Genomic DNA, 14122 nt, shown 5'->3' with positions numbered 1-14122 from the left:
CCACCGTAACTATGGGGTGATGATTAAATTTATAGTTACTAATATTTAATAAATTATATGCTAATAATATTTTTCGTTTTGTGTACGCTATTAAGAAAAACTCGAACCCATCCTCGCGAACACATACATAGGATTATAGGAATATAGGATATACAATGGATACCCAATGACAGTCGATGTTGAGTTAATCCTCCTGAGAGCAAGTATAATATCAGACTTAAATGTTAATATAGTGGAGAGATGGGAGAAGAGAAAAGAGATACGAGTTATAAGCTTATAGTCAGCTCGAACACAAGAACTCTCTACGAGAAGCACGTGGATCCTACAAACGTGGGCTGGTTTACTAGCTTAAATTAGCTTTAATAATTTTTTTGAAGACATAGTAGAATGAAGGCTTTGGTTTGAATCCAAATTTTTGCAAGCTTATGAGAAAAATGCAATGATAAGCCAAGTTGTTGACAAGGTAAATTTTGACTCCTACCGAACACAATTCGGCTTTCCCAAATATTGGTCTTGCTGGCTATGTCCATGACAAGCCCCGGGCAGAACTCAACCTCTTGTCATCCTTTTATTTTACCTTAATTTATCTATTAATATATATATAATTCATATTTATGTCTAAATTTATTAACATTAATACAACGGAGCAAGTTACAGTAATAGCAGGGACCCTCTGATCATAGAAAGCATCATGCCTAGCCGATTCCGTCCTGGAATTCTGTTTTGCTCTGATCCGGAAACCCTTTGAGTTTCTGTTAAAGCAGGAAATATCTCAATAAGCAAGGACAATAGTCCCAGAAGTACTGGGACATCAAACATCGAGGTCAAAATGGCAGAATAGCTGAACTAAATTAAACGCAACAAACTGCTAGAAGAGGCCGTAATCTCAGATGATCAGAAAACAAGCAAGGTTTTATTACACACTTCCAACAAAGTTACTACACAGGTTTGCACCACATAAACACAGACAACTGACTTGACGAGTTTATTTACTGCGGGTAATCAGTAAATCACGAACCGAAACTCTGGATCCTGCATTCTGCACCATCGTACACGTACGCGAAGTTCCTTCCCTAGCCGGTGACCTGGATGGACTTGACATCGGGCTTCTTGGGCTCCTCTTTGGGCACGGTGACCGTGAGCACGCCGTTCTCCATGGACGCCTTGATCTGCTCCGGCTTGGTGTTGTCAGGAAGGCGGAACCTGCGCAGGAACTTGCCGCTGCTGCGCTCCACGCGGTGCCACTTGTCCGTCTTCTCCTCATGCTCCTTGCTGCGCTCGCCGCTGATCTGGAGGACGTTCCCGTCCTCGACCTCCACCTTGACCTCCTCCTTCTTCAGCCCCGGCAAGTCCGCCTTGAACACGTGCGCCTCGGGCGTCTCCTTCCAGTCGATGCGCGCGCCGGCGAACGCCGCCGCGTCGGAGTTGGCGCGGGGGAAGAGGCTGCCGCTGCCGGAGCCGAAGGGGAAGCCGTCGAAGGGGTCCCAGAGGTCGAGGGAGAAGGGGTCGAACACATTGCTGCGGCGGATCAGCGACATCGTCGAGATTTGAGACGGCTGCGAATTCGTAGTTGAACGATCGGGCTTCTAAAGCTTCTCTGAGTTCTTGCTCAGATTGTTGCTTTGCCTCTTGCGCTTTCTTTGCGGTTCAGCTGGCGAAGGGTAGAGCGATTTTATACACGGCGCCGAGAGGGCATCGTGCATTCGTGCCGCTTGAAATGGGCTTCTAGAACGTTCCAGTTTTCCCCAGTATGGGCTGGAACATACTGTACCCGGTTTGATTGCTTGGGCTAGAAGTTCACGTCATCAGTGGTGGATGGGCTGCAGCCCATAGCGCTCAACGTTCGTGGCTCCAGAAGCCGCTCCAGAATAATCTAGGCTGCACTCCAGATTGAACACTCCAGAACTCTCCAGAAGGCTCCATCCAATTTCGGCCCAATTTTAACGAAACCTTGTACGTGCTCGAACAAACCAGAACAATCAGGAAGCCCATTTCCGGTCTTAAGCCTATCGGCCTGTACTATAAGTAGGGATCGCCAATTCAGCGTCATGTCACAGAAGAAACCCATCTAGTCGATAGAGGGACCAACAAAGCTTTCTTGAGACTTGAGAGAGCGCATCCGTTTTTCTGCCTCAAAAATCAAAACACAAATCAACACATACCGATCGCACAATGTCGTTGATCCGCCGCAGCAACGTGTTCGACCCCTTCTCCCTCGACCTCTGGGACCCCTTCCATGGCTTCCCCTTCGGCTCCAGCGGCAGCGGCAGCGGCCTCCTCCCTCGCCCCAACTCCGACACGGCGGCCTTCGCTGGAGCCCGGATCGACTGGAAGGAGACGCCCGAGGCGCACGTGTTCAAGGCGGACGTGCCGGGGCTGAAGGAGGAGGAGGTCAAGGTGGAGGTCGAGGACGGGAACGTCCTCCAGATCAGCGGCGAGCGCAGCAAGGAGCATGAGGAGAAGACGGACAAGTGGCACCGCGTGGAGCGCAGCAGCGGCAAGTTCCTGCGCAGGTTCCGCCTTCCCGACAACACCAAGCCGGAGCAGATCAAGGCGTCCATGGAGAACGGCGTGCTCACGGTCACCGTGCCCAAAGAGGAGCCCAAGAAGCCCGATGTCAAGTCCATCCAGGTCACCGGCTAGAGCATTTTGCCGCATTATGCTTATCTAAAACTAAAACAAATCTGAATCTGAGGCTTCTAAGCGTCCTTACATGTAGTATTCATCGTCTCATCCTTACAGTGTGTTGTTGCAGTTCGAATTATTACTCCACTCTGTAAAACCTGTGTATTGCTATATTGTATCATAATAAAGTGAACTTGTCGATTTACTAGTACATAAATTCGTTTTTCTTCCACACTGATTAGTGTGGATTTTACGAGCTTGTCGATGTGGCGCTGCGTGGTGGCATCAATTTATAGCTCACGGTAGCAGGTCGATGGGTTTAAGAGAGTGATTGCTTGCAAATGATATATTAGTAAATAAAAAAAATTTGTATTTTTAGTGATATAGAAGCCAAGACTGAAAAATAAACTTAGGGAAAAAAATCTCAGGGTTTTTTCAGGGCAAAAGCCAAACGACATATTGGCAGAAAAGTAATTTCTCAATAAATTTTTATATATGTGCGATTTAAAAGCTACAACTGAAATATAAACAACGATGAAAAACCATAAAATCTACTTTAAATTTAAGATTAAAAGTTTATAATTTAGCTTATAAGTGTAAATAAAAGTGAAAAGATATGATCGTATGTGTGATGTAAAGGTGTATATTGCGGTTGTGAAAATACCTTATGCGTCCTTGTCATTTCATAGAACATTAAGATAAAATTCTCGTTGTAAAAGGCAACTCCATAGGAGAAATTCATCCAATAGACACATAAATAGTATTAACTACGCTACTTAAAAAAGAAATGTCTTCAAGATATATATGTGAACCAACAAACAAGTATGTATGCTAACTCACGAAGTGGGCCAAGATACTATTATGGCTATATGGTCCCTACTCTGTAATCTTATAATGTTCTCATGTATTCTGGAGGAAAAGCCCAAGAAATATTATAGCGGTATTTGAACATTCATACTCAAATTCAAATTCTACTAGAATAGGCAATGAAATTTGTTTTCTGCTGTCTACTTCCCTTCTTAGTCATGGCTTGAGGTCACAACAAACTTTATTATGAGTTTTGCTTCCAAGAAACTAGCATGTGCAAATGGTAAAATCTAATACGTGAACGTGTGACTGGATTTAGATTGCATGACGATATTCGTTAGGGTCAGAGTTAAGTTGTCGAGGGTGGTTTAAGGAGAGGGGTGGCACCAAGAGGACCAAGGGGGATTACGCTTAGAGAGATGTGCGGATAAGCAGTGGGCTAGAGTACAAGGACAGGCGGTGGTGTGACGATAACACCAAATCCCTGAGGCCATTAGTAGGTGGTGGGTCGATGTTGCAGAGCGGTTAAGAGATAGGGGTGATACTGGTGTCTCTAGAGGCGGAGGGCTATTAGAGATGAGAAAGACGACAGGGCAAGGACATCTCACCACCAAGTAGCTTGGGGAGTAGTAGATGGGAGTGGGAGGGGAAGGAGGCCATCTAAGCGGCAATGACAAGGGTATGGGAAGTTGACCTAGATCTAGAGTTTACTAAAGGAGTTCGTCTTCGTCTCTGCCCCTTGCTGAACAGAGAGCGCTAGAGAGAGTGCATCACCATCGTCGTTGTATGCTCGCTCTATGTCGGGACCGAGGCAAGGAAGAGGTGATGCGAGGAAGATATGAGTAGATAAAACACCATCGCGAGTCATCATTGCAAGCGCATATGGGCTAGGCTATTGGAATGTGGTGGACCGTACTTGGGTCGTTAAGACTCAATTGCACACATGTAGGCTGCATAAATGTCCGCTTATTATACCAACCCTATGCGAAGCCCCCTGCACCAAGCACATATTTTCTCCTACTTGTTTATAGTTAGTATGAAACTATGAATCCTATTTTTGATAACTAATTATGTTACCTTTTGAATATATGTTTCACCATTCTTGTTAAAAAAATTTATGGAATATAGCTTCAGACTTAAAAAACATAATTAGTGATGAAAAACTGAGTAAATTTCACAAAACTACAAGTACTTTGATCAAATTATTTTAAAACTACTATTGTAGTGGTGAAGTTAAAAAATACATGTTTATAACAAAAATACAGGTTTAGCGTTAAATTTTTTAGAATACTATAGATTTAAAGTATTGTCACAAAACTATGGATTTAGTGGTGAAGCTATAAAAACTACGTGTTTTAGAGTTTCAATTTTTTTTAAATTACAAGTTATATTTTTGGGATAAAAATGTATAGTTTTGTGATAAACTCGATATCAAATATGTAATTTTGTGATATGATCCATTAAATTTGAGGTTTCGTGAAAATTTAGTGTTAAATTTGTAATTTTATGATACACAACATTAAATCTACAAATCTGTAGTTTTAGGGTAGATTGATCAAACTATCTGTAATTTTATAAAATGTACTCTAAAACTAATAATAACAATGCATAATTTTGAAGATATAAATTCAAAACTTTATGTAAATATACAAAAATATAAATCATTCTTGAAATATCATTAGTGGTGAAACAAATAAATAATAATTAGTTAATTCTTCTAATAAAACAGACAGACAAACATTCGTCCAAAAGTCACCAACATTACCCATGGAATGCACAATGCGTGAGGCATTCAGCTGGTTATACTCGAATATATGAATATATCAAGCAGCATATTATGGGTCCTACAAATTTGTTCTCCCTAATCCCTACCATTTCCATTCTTCGAGATTGACGGTTAAAATACAAGTACAGTAATCTCCCAGTAAGTTTCTTATTAACTTGACATATAGTAGTAATAATTTGTACGTAGCATAGATACATACAGACAACAAAAATGTCCTCCCCATTGAACTAGCCGATTGGAGCCGAACACCACAGGAATGAATTTACATAATCTGCAAAGAATAAATGGAATGCGCCTCCACAGGGAAACCAACGGCAGTGTGGCGTTATCAAGAGCAGCCGTAAGTTGAAGCCTATTCTGAATCGTAGAAATCACTTGGGCATGGTGTAATTACATCTGACTCCAACATCTGTACCACCCTGTGCATTGTAGGCCGTTCCTCAGGCAAAGAACTTACACATTGTTTCGCAAGAGAAAGTAGAGCATCCAAGGTCTCAATCTGCACTCCTTCACAATTTGGATCGACAATTTCCCTCTCCCGATTCTCGCCAGTCAGGAAATTCAACTGCCATAGAACAAGTTGATACTTTCAGGAATATGTTAAATCCATTGAAGGCAATATGCAATCCAAATAAGAACTGTGAATATGAAACGGAGGACATAAAGGTCATACCCATCCAACAATGTTCAATCCCTTCTCAATGAATGATGCATCAGTAGGTCGTTTTCCGCTTAGTATTTCAAGTACCAAAACTCCAAAACTGTAGACATCAGTCTTTTCGGTGGCTCTGCCACTTTGCATATACTCTGGATTTTGAATTTTGCAAATTAGCTCAGAGCATTTGAAATGATGTATTGACAAATAAAATCCAAAGGGCAATTAGGTGGTAAACAAATGCTGCATGCCATTATTTTCCCACAATGGATGAAACAGGCCAGGTTTCACATACCTGGTGCAAGATAGCCAAATGTTCCTGCAACTATTGTAGTAATATGAGATTTGTCATCCTCCAATAGCTTTGCGAGTCCAAAGTCTGATACACGTGCCTCAAAATTGCCATCTAGCAAGATATTACTTGATTTAATATCGCGATGTATTATTCGGGGTGAACAATCATGATGCAAGTAAGCCAGGCCTTTTGCAGCTCCAAGTATTATATTAATACGTGAATCCCAGTCCAACTGTTCAGATTTTTCTGTCAAGATTGATGGACAAATGAGATGTTAGACCTGCGCATTAAAAAAATAAAGTGTTGTCCGCTAAATAAAAGTCCTAAATATAAATGCACATTGCACAAGCACACAGAACACAAACGGTAAACATGGTTAAGGATTTCATTCTTATCTCAATTGTTCAGATCCAGATGTAATTACAAAATGATCAGAGGTATGCATTTAAAGTAGAACTCCCAGATTGGCTGCAAATGCAAAATTGGAACTACCATGTGTAAACAGCACCTTCTGACCTTTGTGTCCAATTTAATAAAAATCCTCTACTTCAAAATAGCTAAGCCACATGCCATAAACTACCAAGTAGCATTTCATTTTTGTTACAACAGGCAGAAAACATATCCATCATGGCACGTGTAGTTTAATTCAGATGGAGGTCTGAGCATGCCTTACAATAGCAAAAGTTTCAATCAACAACTTAACGCGAACATTTTTGTTTCCTCCACAATGTACACTAGCTCTTGCTTGAATGCACTGAAAATTCTCACATACTGAAGTCATTTTGCTAACGGTATCTGAAGCATGCTGTTTCTACAGGTTTTTCACATCCTGAAGTCAATATCCCACTTAAGCTGTTAGGCATGCTGTTTCTAGCAGACATTAAGCTAGTATTGCCCCTCAAGATATTGTTGCGCCTCTTTCCAATGGGTAGATTTCAGTATAAAGTACCATTAGTATATGGATATTTCATTATTCTACTAACAAAAATGATGCTTCAGCACCTCCCTTACATTATGCAAGGACTCATTTTGCTAACACTATCTGAAGCCTGCAGCTGTAACTTTGGTTTCAATGCAATGGAACTTTCTAGAAGTTGGAGATGGATTGGTGGGGGTGGTGACAGATTCACCATACACCCCCCACCACTTCTTTCAAAAGAGTATAGAAGTGGAAATTCTAAATTCTAAGTTTCATCAAACAGAATCACCTCAAAGCCTAATTTAATGTTGGGCTTTCAATGCAAACATGCTTAGCTCCTTATTGAGGAAGATAAACTAAAATTGTTAGATGCATATAAAAAAGCAACTGTTAACAGATGGAAGAGTGCAATAAAGATAAAGAGGAAGTTGGGAATTGAACATGGCACCCACCATGTAGCACTTCATCCAGGTTTCCACCTGGAAGATAGTCATATATCAATAGCTTTGATGAGGGAGAATTGCAATAGCCACGAAGATTAACCAAATAGCGATGCTTAACACTTCCTAGTATCTCAAGTTCTCTATCAAAGAACTGACCAAGCCCTTCATTTGTTTTCATTATCCTTTTCAATGCAAATACATTGCCGTCATCCATTGCAAGTTTATAAACAGTCCCGAAGCCCCCTATTCCAATGATATTTTCATCATCCATAGTCTCTAGTTTCTTGAGGATTTCTTTTGTGGAGTAAGGAAGGTCCCCATGGAACATCACAATGGAAGAACCTGAAATAACACAAGCAAGATTATAAGGGAACTTCCTCACAGAAATGAAAATGATTTGCATAGCATATACAATTGACATGGTTACCTCCACATAGCTCCACCCTGAAACCATGAATATCTTTCTTGCCAAAATTTTTGTACAGAAAGCAACCCCAGAAACACATCAAAGCCACCAACAGCAGAGCTCCTACTGTTGCTACTGCACTTATAACAAGTCTGGTAGAATTCTTCCCATTTTTTCTATTGAGAAAGTCATCTGCCATACAAGAATCAGAAGTACATAAGTCATAGGCTCATTACAAAGAACTGAAAAGGAAATGAACTAATTTACACTTGACAAAACCCAAAACTGCCAGAAGTATACATCCTAGTCAAACATAAAAGTGACTGCTACATTATGAATGATATCAATGGATAAATATTAAATACAACCACTCAGATCTTGCTAGCCATTTTAAACAAATGTTTGAAGAATGGGAAAATATCTGGCACCTGCAGAAGGTGGCAGAGGGCCATTTGATGGTGACTGAAGCGCATCTTTGCACACCGAGTTAATCTGCTTCCCACACAAACCACGGTTCCCAATGAAGCTGCATTATAACATGCAAGTCCATACGATGTATTACAATTGTGAAGTAGTATAGCATATCATGAAGAGGTAAACAAGATCTCCCTCTTTACTTGGATTAGATAGGAATGAACAACAGTACAACACAGAAAGATAAACTCACGAAGTTTCATTAAAATTCACAAGTGAACCATCAGCTGGTATTGCTCCTGTCAGGAAATTCATGGACACGTTGCTGCACAGATGAAGATTATTATTTATTTCATAGCACATAGCTGGCTTAACAACTTGGTGAATTTATCAAGATTAAAAAAGAACTCACAATGATGTAAGTTTGGTCAACTTATCAAGAGAGGGTGGGATCGATCCGCTCAATGTATTACTGGATAAGTCCCTGATGGAGAAACAAACATATTCCAGAAATATGAGCAACTCTCTATATTGAAAGATAAATTTATTTGTAATCCAGTGCACTTAATTTTTATATCAGGACTTTTGTGCTGATTTTTTTCAGTGAAATGGCATGTTTCTGATGTAGCTTGAAGTGATCAGACCATGGAGATCGGTCTGATGTGAAATGGATAGCCAGGAAAGACACAGGCTAGTTGAGGTAAGAAATGAAAATGCAGCCAGAAACTCCACCCAAAACTTACAGGGTATCAAGTTCCACCAGATCACCAAACTCTAAGGGAATATGCCCACTTAAATAATTCCCTTGTAGATGCCTGCAGGTCATCTCACAGGTCAGAATATTAAAACAGAAGCCATCATTACAACTCAAAATACTACGAGAAGATTTCAGCACATGCAAAAAAATTGCATCAACTAATGTTGCAAACGGTAACAGCATCCATACTATGAATAATTTTTTGCATCATCTAGCATACCATGCAATGGAGAAAACATTCTTAGTAACAATTAGAAACTTACAGTTGTTCTAACTTGGTACAATTTCCTAATTCAGGAGGGAGTGAGCCATACAAACTGTTGCCTTGTAGTGATCTAATAACATAAAATAGTGATGTCAGATGCTGAAAAGAAAATGTTCAGCAAAGCAAGTTATCAACACACACTTACAAAGCTTGCAACTGATTTAGCCTTCCAATTTCTGGAGGTATGGGCCCAACTAACTTGTGATATGCAAGAATCCTAAATGGAAGACATTACTGGTTAGATATCTATGACGATGCAATTGAAGCTATGAATCTATCATTTACTAGAAAATGCAATCTTAAAAGCAAAAAACCATATTACTGAAGCAAAATAGTAAGCAGGTTCAATATTAAGCAATTCATGAACTATTTAATTTATATAGAGTTTGTTTTGGTCTTACAGATAAATTACTCTCTTGGTGCGACTATCACATGTAACACCCTTCCAATTGCAAGGATCCACATCTTGTTCACGCCAGTTTAAAAATATCCCATCAGAAGTTGTAACTGCCTTCTTGAAAGCAAGAAGTGCTTCACCTGTAGCAAACCATCAAAAGAATGATGGTAGATGAGCACAGAATGTCAAATGTCCTACATGAATACCAACCATAACCATGGACCATCACATACCATCTGAACTTAGTGCTCTTGCTTCACGAGCACCAAGGTGCAGGATTATCAAAATTAAGAGGAGACTGAGCTGTTTTCTCAGAAAAGAGCCCATTGTTCACCAGTTGGTGAAGCATATAAAGATCACCACAGCTTATTACAGAGGTCATGGGTGAGGCATACTATGTGCATCCTCTATTATGGGAGATGAACTCGACATGTAGGCGTGCCCTGGTGGTCGCGACAAATTGCTGGCACTGGAAGTGAAAACAGGAATAAATCAACAATCATATAAAGTTATCAAATAAACAGAGCGGCAATCAGAAATGCAGCAAATACAGTACACTGTGACACATCGATAGCTCGAGTTTAGCCAAAATGGACGACCATAAGATCCAAATAGAACAATCTACTTAGAAATAGTTTCTATTTGGTTTCTAGAAAATTGTTTAAGGGTATTTGAATCACATAAAACCTGTAATTTGCGATCCCCAAAATTCAAAGAAAAAGTGATGTAGACAGAGGAAGCATTAATCACCACAATTACCTAAATCTACAGCCTTCAGCTACTTCCGAAAAGGAAAAATGACCAACTTAGTTAGCTGAAGAAACAACAAAGCAGTTACTAATTCCAGCTCCCAACTGCCAAAACGCAAGCATGCATCCAGCCATCCAAGGAGTTAAAAAGCCGCCGCTGCCGCCACTAAGCAGAAGTAGGGTACAGCCACAACCCAACCCACGAGCCGCCACGCTACCGACACGAGACCGAGCACACCACAGTTTGGGCGCCCGCCGCCGCCCGCGGCATCACCACCAGCAGCAGCAGCACACAAGCTGCCACGACGCACGGGCTCACCGCGGCCGAACGAATCGGCGGTAGATCCGGCGCGGGGACGGGGCGCGGGGCAAGGTTACCTGCGCCTGCTCTCGCTGGAAAGCGGCACGGCGATCCGCGTCGGCGCGGCGCCGCGACAGGCGGGGGGACGGAGGACGAGGACGAAGACGACGTCGGCCCCGCGGCACAGAGCGGCGAGGGTGGGGAGAGAGTAGCGCAGAGAGATTAGGCGGCCAGTGCTGTGCTGCTGTGGCTGCGAGAGGAGGGGAGAGGGGGGGGGGGGGGAGTGAAGAGAGAGAGAGAGAGAGAGTGCGGTTTTGTCCGCGTGCGGCGTGGGCGAGGAACGGGACACGGGACGAACAGCTAATAATCACCTCGCTCTCCCTCTTCTCCTACTCTTCGCATCGCAAGCCGCTTTTACGCTTCTTTGTTTCATCGTCTTCTTCTTTTTCTCGTTTTTCTTCTCTCCGCTCCCTCTCGCTCGCCTGTTTCGTTTGGTTCTCCTGCTGGGTTGATTGATTTATTGTTATTAGGTGTGCGGTGCCTCGTAGCAGTACTTGTGTGCATGCTGAGTGAAAATGACATGCCAATTGGGACGGGACAGCGATGGATTCCCATGCCGCATAGTGTTTAAGTCTTCGGGGCTAATTAAATTCCGAACAATCAGATGAGAACTAACGTGTTTTTCTTTCTCCCCCGTCCCCATGTGTTCCTTGCCTCCTCCAATTGGGCTATGGTAGCCGGAGTTATAACCGTGGTAAACACCTTAAATTCAAATAAAATTTAAAACAACTATTTTTTTGGGTAAATTTGATATGATTTGTATTTTTCAACCACGGTAACCGCTTATCGTGGGGTGGTAGTGGTACCCTCACGGTTTCATAAACCTCGTTATTACATTGTGTGGTTAAAGCAAGTTTATATTAAAGGTGAACGCTACCTTTAATTTTATCCATATGAGTATTTCATTAATTAAGAGGAGACTCATACAATATATTATCTGTACACTACCTCTACTATACTAATTTCAACATTGATTAATCAATCTATTCTTTCTATTTCTTTTTTCTTTAGGAGATTGTAGAGGTTATGTATGAGGGGTAGTTTATTCCCTCTTTCCTCTCATCTCTCCTCCACCTCATCATTTAATTCTTCCAGACACCTTAGGCATTATGTTAAGAAACTTATAGTAATTGTTTTTAGGCACAATCTCGTAGATAATTGAGCCAATTGTTTTGTTTCACATTAAAGTTGATCTCTTTTAGACCTAGGATTAGGACAAAAGTACAAAATATCAGCTTAAACCAGAAAAAAAATCAAGCATGTCATTGGAAACTAATCCTAAGGTGCATTCTTCTTCGTGGTTCATTCTAGCTAATAAACTGCGTGCGAAACGAGAAATATAATTAGCGTATAATTAATTCAGTACTAAGTATTAAAAACTTAAAATATAGATTTGTTTGCTTATTTAAATAACTTATATAAAAAAAGTCTGCATAAAACACGTCACGTAGTAGTTTGAAAAACACAATAACAGAAAACGAGGTTTAAACAAATTTCATAAAAAAACAGATCTAAGATCGAAAAGAGGATCCTCTAATGCCAAGTTAGAGAGTTGTACTTTACGTGAGAGTATCTCGTTCCCTAAAGCATGGTGCCAACTTATCCAGGAAACTCAAGATGTTCGATTGATCTAATTGGTGTATCGTATAGTATAGATATTTAGCTATCAAGTAAAATTTTGATTGTGTGCATCTACGGTACAAAGCCTAGTGAAGGAGGACGACAGGTCGTTGGTGGTGGGACCAAACTCCGAAGCTCTGGTCGACTAGGCGACCCAGAGGTTGTTGCTGAGCTATTCTGTCTCATATCAGTGTCTTCTCCTCTCGATGTGACTTGTTCCTTCCTCCAATCTAACAGGCCAAACCACATATTTTTCACCCATTCACCACCACCGGCTCCGATTTACCAACAGTACCAGTACTCCAGTACATTAGTAAAACACGACCTAAGTTTTCGACTATCGTTGAAATTTCTCGTAGCCTCGCTCATAGCGCTAACGACTCACATGTGTTAAAATCACATGGTGGTTTGGTACATGTTCTAAAAACTGATCCAAAAAGAAGATAATCTTGGGTTAAACCAACCTAGGTAGATAGAGTAGAATGGTCACACCGGCAAATCTCCGGCACATATCATTTTCTTTCTCTCCATTCTCCGCTACTTTGCCCCCAAGGCCCCCAAAGAGATCGGCGAAACACAAGCTATGGGGCAAACCACACCATAACTGCGTGAGGACCAGCAGCCTAAAGACTGGCGTGGCGAAGCGTACGCAATCAATCTGTGGAGACCACCACCCTCCACACACGTCGCGTGCGTGCCTAGATACACACGACACACCAATCCATACTGCACGGTGCCCACCTCTCTTCACAACTCGTCATTGTTGCGTGCAATGAGTGCCACGGTGCAAGTGACTTGGTGTAGTAGTGTGTTCTGCTCATCGCGGGGTGTTGGGAAACACAACCTTTCCAAGCTCTATGTGTGTTGTGGCAAAAAAGCGAGACGGTAATTGTGGCACGCTCATGCCCAAAGTCTAAGGCTACCGTGAACCGAACCAATAGCGGAAGAGGCATAAGGGTTAGCCTAATAAATTTATGTCTACATAACACGGAGGTAAAAGTGACAAATTAACTTTGGACATGTTTTTTGCCATATTGGCTGCAATTAAGTTAAAAACATAAATATTATCTGATTTTTATAGCTATGTTATGGTATAGAGTATAAACAATAAAATTAACTAATATAAAGCAAAAAGATGGCGTGTCAGATTTTGCTTTGATTTTTTGTGCGCACACACCCTAAGCTGTTAAAACGATGTATTGTTTTAAAAAAACTTATATAAAAGTTTATCACCATACTTTTTAGAGTATATTTTTAACTTCATAGTAATTATTTTCATAATATTTCGTCTTTCACCGACGAAAGAGCGCAGCCTTGTGGGCAGTGAAATGATGAGGGGAAGCAATCAAACAAGTGCTCCTGTTCCAGTTAAGGTTCAGGCTTTCAGATAAAGTTGGATCCAGGAATCCAATCACCATGCCTTGTTCTGCCCAATCAGACATACCGAATGCTGCATCGGAGTCCTTCCTTTACTGTTTTGACAAGAACAGAAAAGGAGTAATAGAGGTTGGAGAAAGTAGATTAATAGCTTTTGGGTCCAAAAGTGAAGGAACAAGGCTAGTGCCACTGTTCTGAAATCCATCTCACAAGTTTGGCAGGAAGCACGCTTTCCACAAAAGAAAG

At 41.3% G+C, this 14122-nt stretch overlaps 3 protein-coding genes across 5 annotated transcripts; 1 reads left to right on the top strand and 2 right to left on the bottom strand.

Moving 5' to 3' along the window:
* Nucleotides 1-891: 891 nt before the first annotated feature.
* Nucleotides 892-1652, bottom strand: LOC102704040 (17.4 kDa class I heat shock protein). The gene has a single exon (XM_006649750.3). It carries the CDS (start codon nt 1536-1538, stop codon nt 1074-1076), a length of 465 nt encoding a protein of 154 aa, XP_006649813.3. The 5' UTR covers nt 1539-1652; the 3' UTR covers nt 892-1073.
* A 412-nt stretch (nt 1653-2064) lies between these two features.
* On the top strand, nt 2065-2859 carry LOC102704323 (17.4 kDa class I heat shock protein-like). Its single transcript, XM_006651179.3, has one exon. The coding sequence runs from the start codon at nt 2173-2175 to the stop codon at nt 2641-2643; it is 471 nt and encodes a 156-aa protein (XP_006651242.2). The 5' UTR covers nt 2065-2172; the 3' UTR covers nt 2644-2859.
* A 2431-nt stretch (nt 2860-5290) lies between these two features.
* On the bottom strand, nt 5291-11304 carry LOC102703760 (LRR receptor-like serine/threonine-protein kinase FEI 1). 3 transcript variants are annotated; one of them, XM_006649749.3, is made up of 14 exons: nt 10897-11304; nt 10003-10238; nt 9774-9909; nt 9518-9589; nt 9371-9442; nt 9094-9165; nt 8763-8834; nt 8604-8675; nt 8365-8462; nt 7958-8128; nt 7540-7872; nt 6169-6414; nt 5892-6025; nt 5291-5783 (listed from the first exon to the last, which is right to left on the bottom strand). In XM_006649749.3, exons 2-14 carry the CDS (start codon nt 10094-10096, stop codon nt 5571-5573), a joined length of 1785 nt encoding a protein of 594 aa, XP_006649812.1. In that variant the 5' UTR covers nt 10097-10238; nt 10897-11304; the 3' UTR covers nt 5291-5570. The 3 variants fall into 3 exon arrangements, with proteins under 3 accessions (XP_006649812.1, XP_015690886.1, XP_015690888.1); XM_015835400.2 differs by having other exon boundaries at nt 11191-11303; XM_015835402.2 differs by lacking the exon at nt 10897-11304 and adding an exon at nt 10529-10543.
* Nucleotides 11305-14122: the final 2818 nt, after the last annotated feature.

This window comes from Oryza brachyantha, chromosome 3 (assembly GCF_000231095.2).
Source record: "Oryza brachyantha chromosome 3, ObraRS2, whole genome shotgun sequence".
In the NCBI taxonomy this organism is placed as follows: Eukaryota; Viridiplantae; Streptophyta; class Magnoliopsida; order Poales; family Poaceae; genus Oryza; species Oryza brachyantha.
Note: the sequence above shows the minus strand (reverse complement) of the source record. Positions and strands in the feature narration are given on the sequence as shown.

Excerpts from the sequence above, each read along its gene's own strand:
- LOC102703760 (XM_006649749.3), bottom strand. The coding sequence starts at position 10,096 with ATGGGCTCTTTTCTGAGAAAACAGCTCAGTCTCCTCTTAATTTTGATA. Across the intron at positions 7,873-7,957 it reads CAGGGTGGAGCTATGTGGAG|GTTCTTCCATTGTGATGTTC; the intron begins GTAACCATGTCA and ends GTGTTATTTCAG. Across the intron at positions 6,415-7,539 it reads CCTGGATGAAGTGCTACATG|AAAAATCTGAACAGTTGGAC; the intron begins GTGGGTGCCATG and ends CAATCTTGACAG.
- LOC102704040 (XM_006649750.3), bottom strand. The coding sequence starts at position 1,538 with ATGTCGCTGATCCGCCGCAGCAATGTGTTCGACCCCTTCTCCCTCGAC.
- LOC102704323 (XM_006651179.3), top strand. The coding sequence starts at position 2,173 with ATGTCGTTGATCCGCCGCAGCAACGTGTTCGACCCCTTCTCCCTCGAC.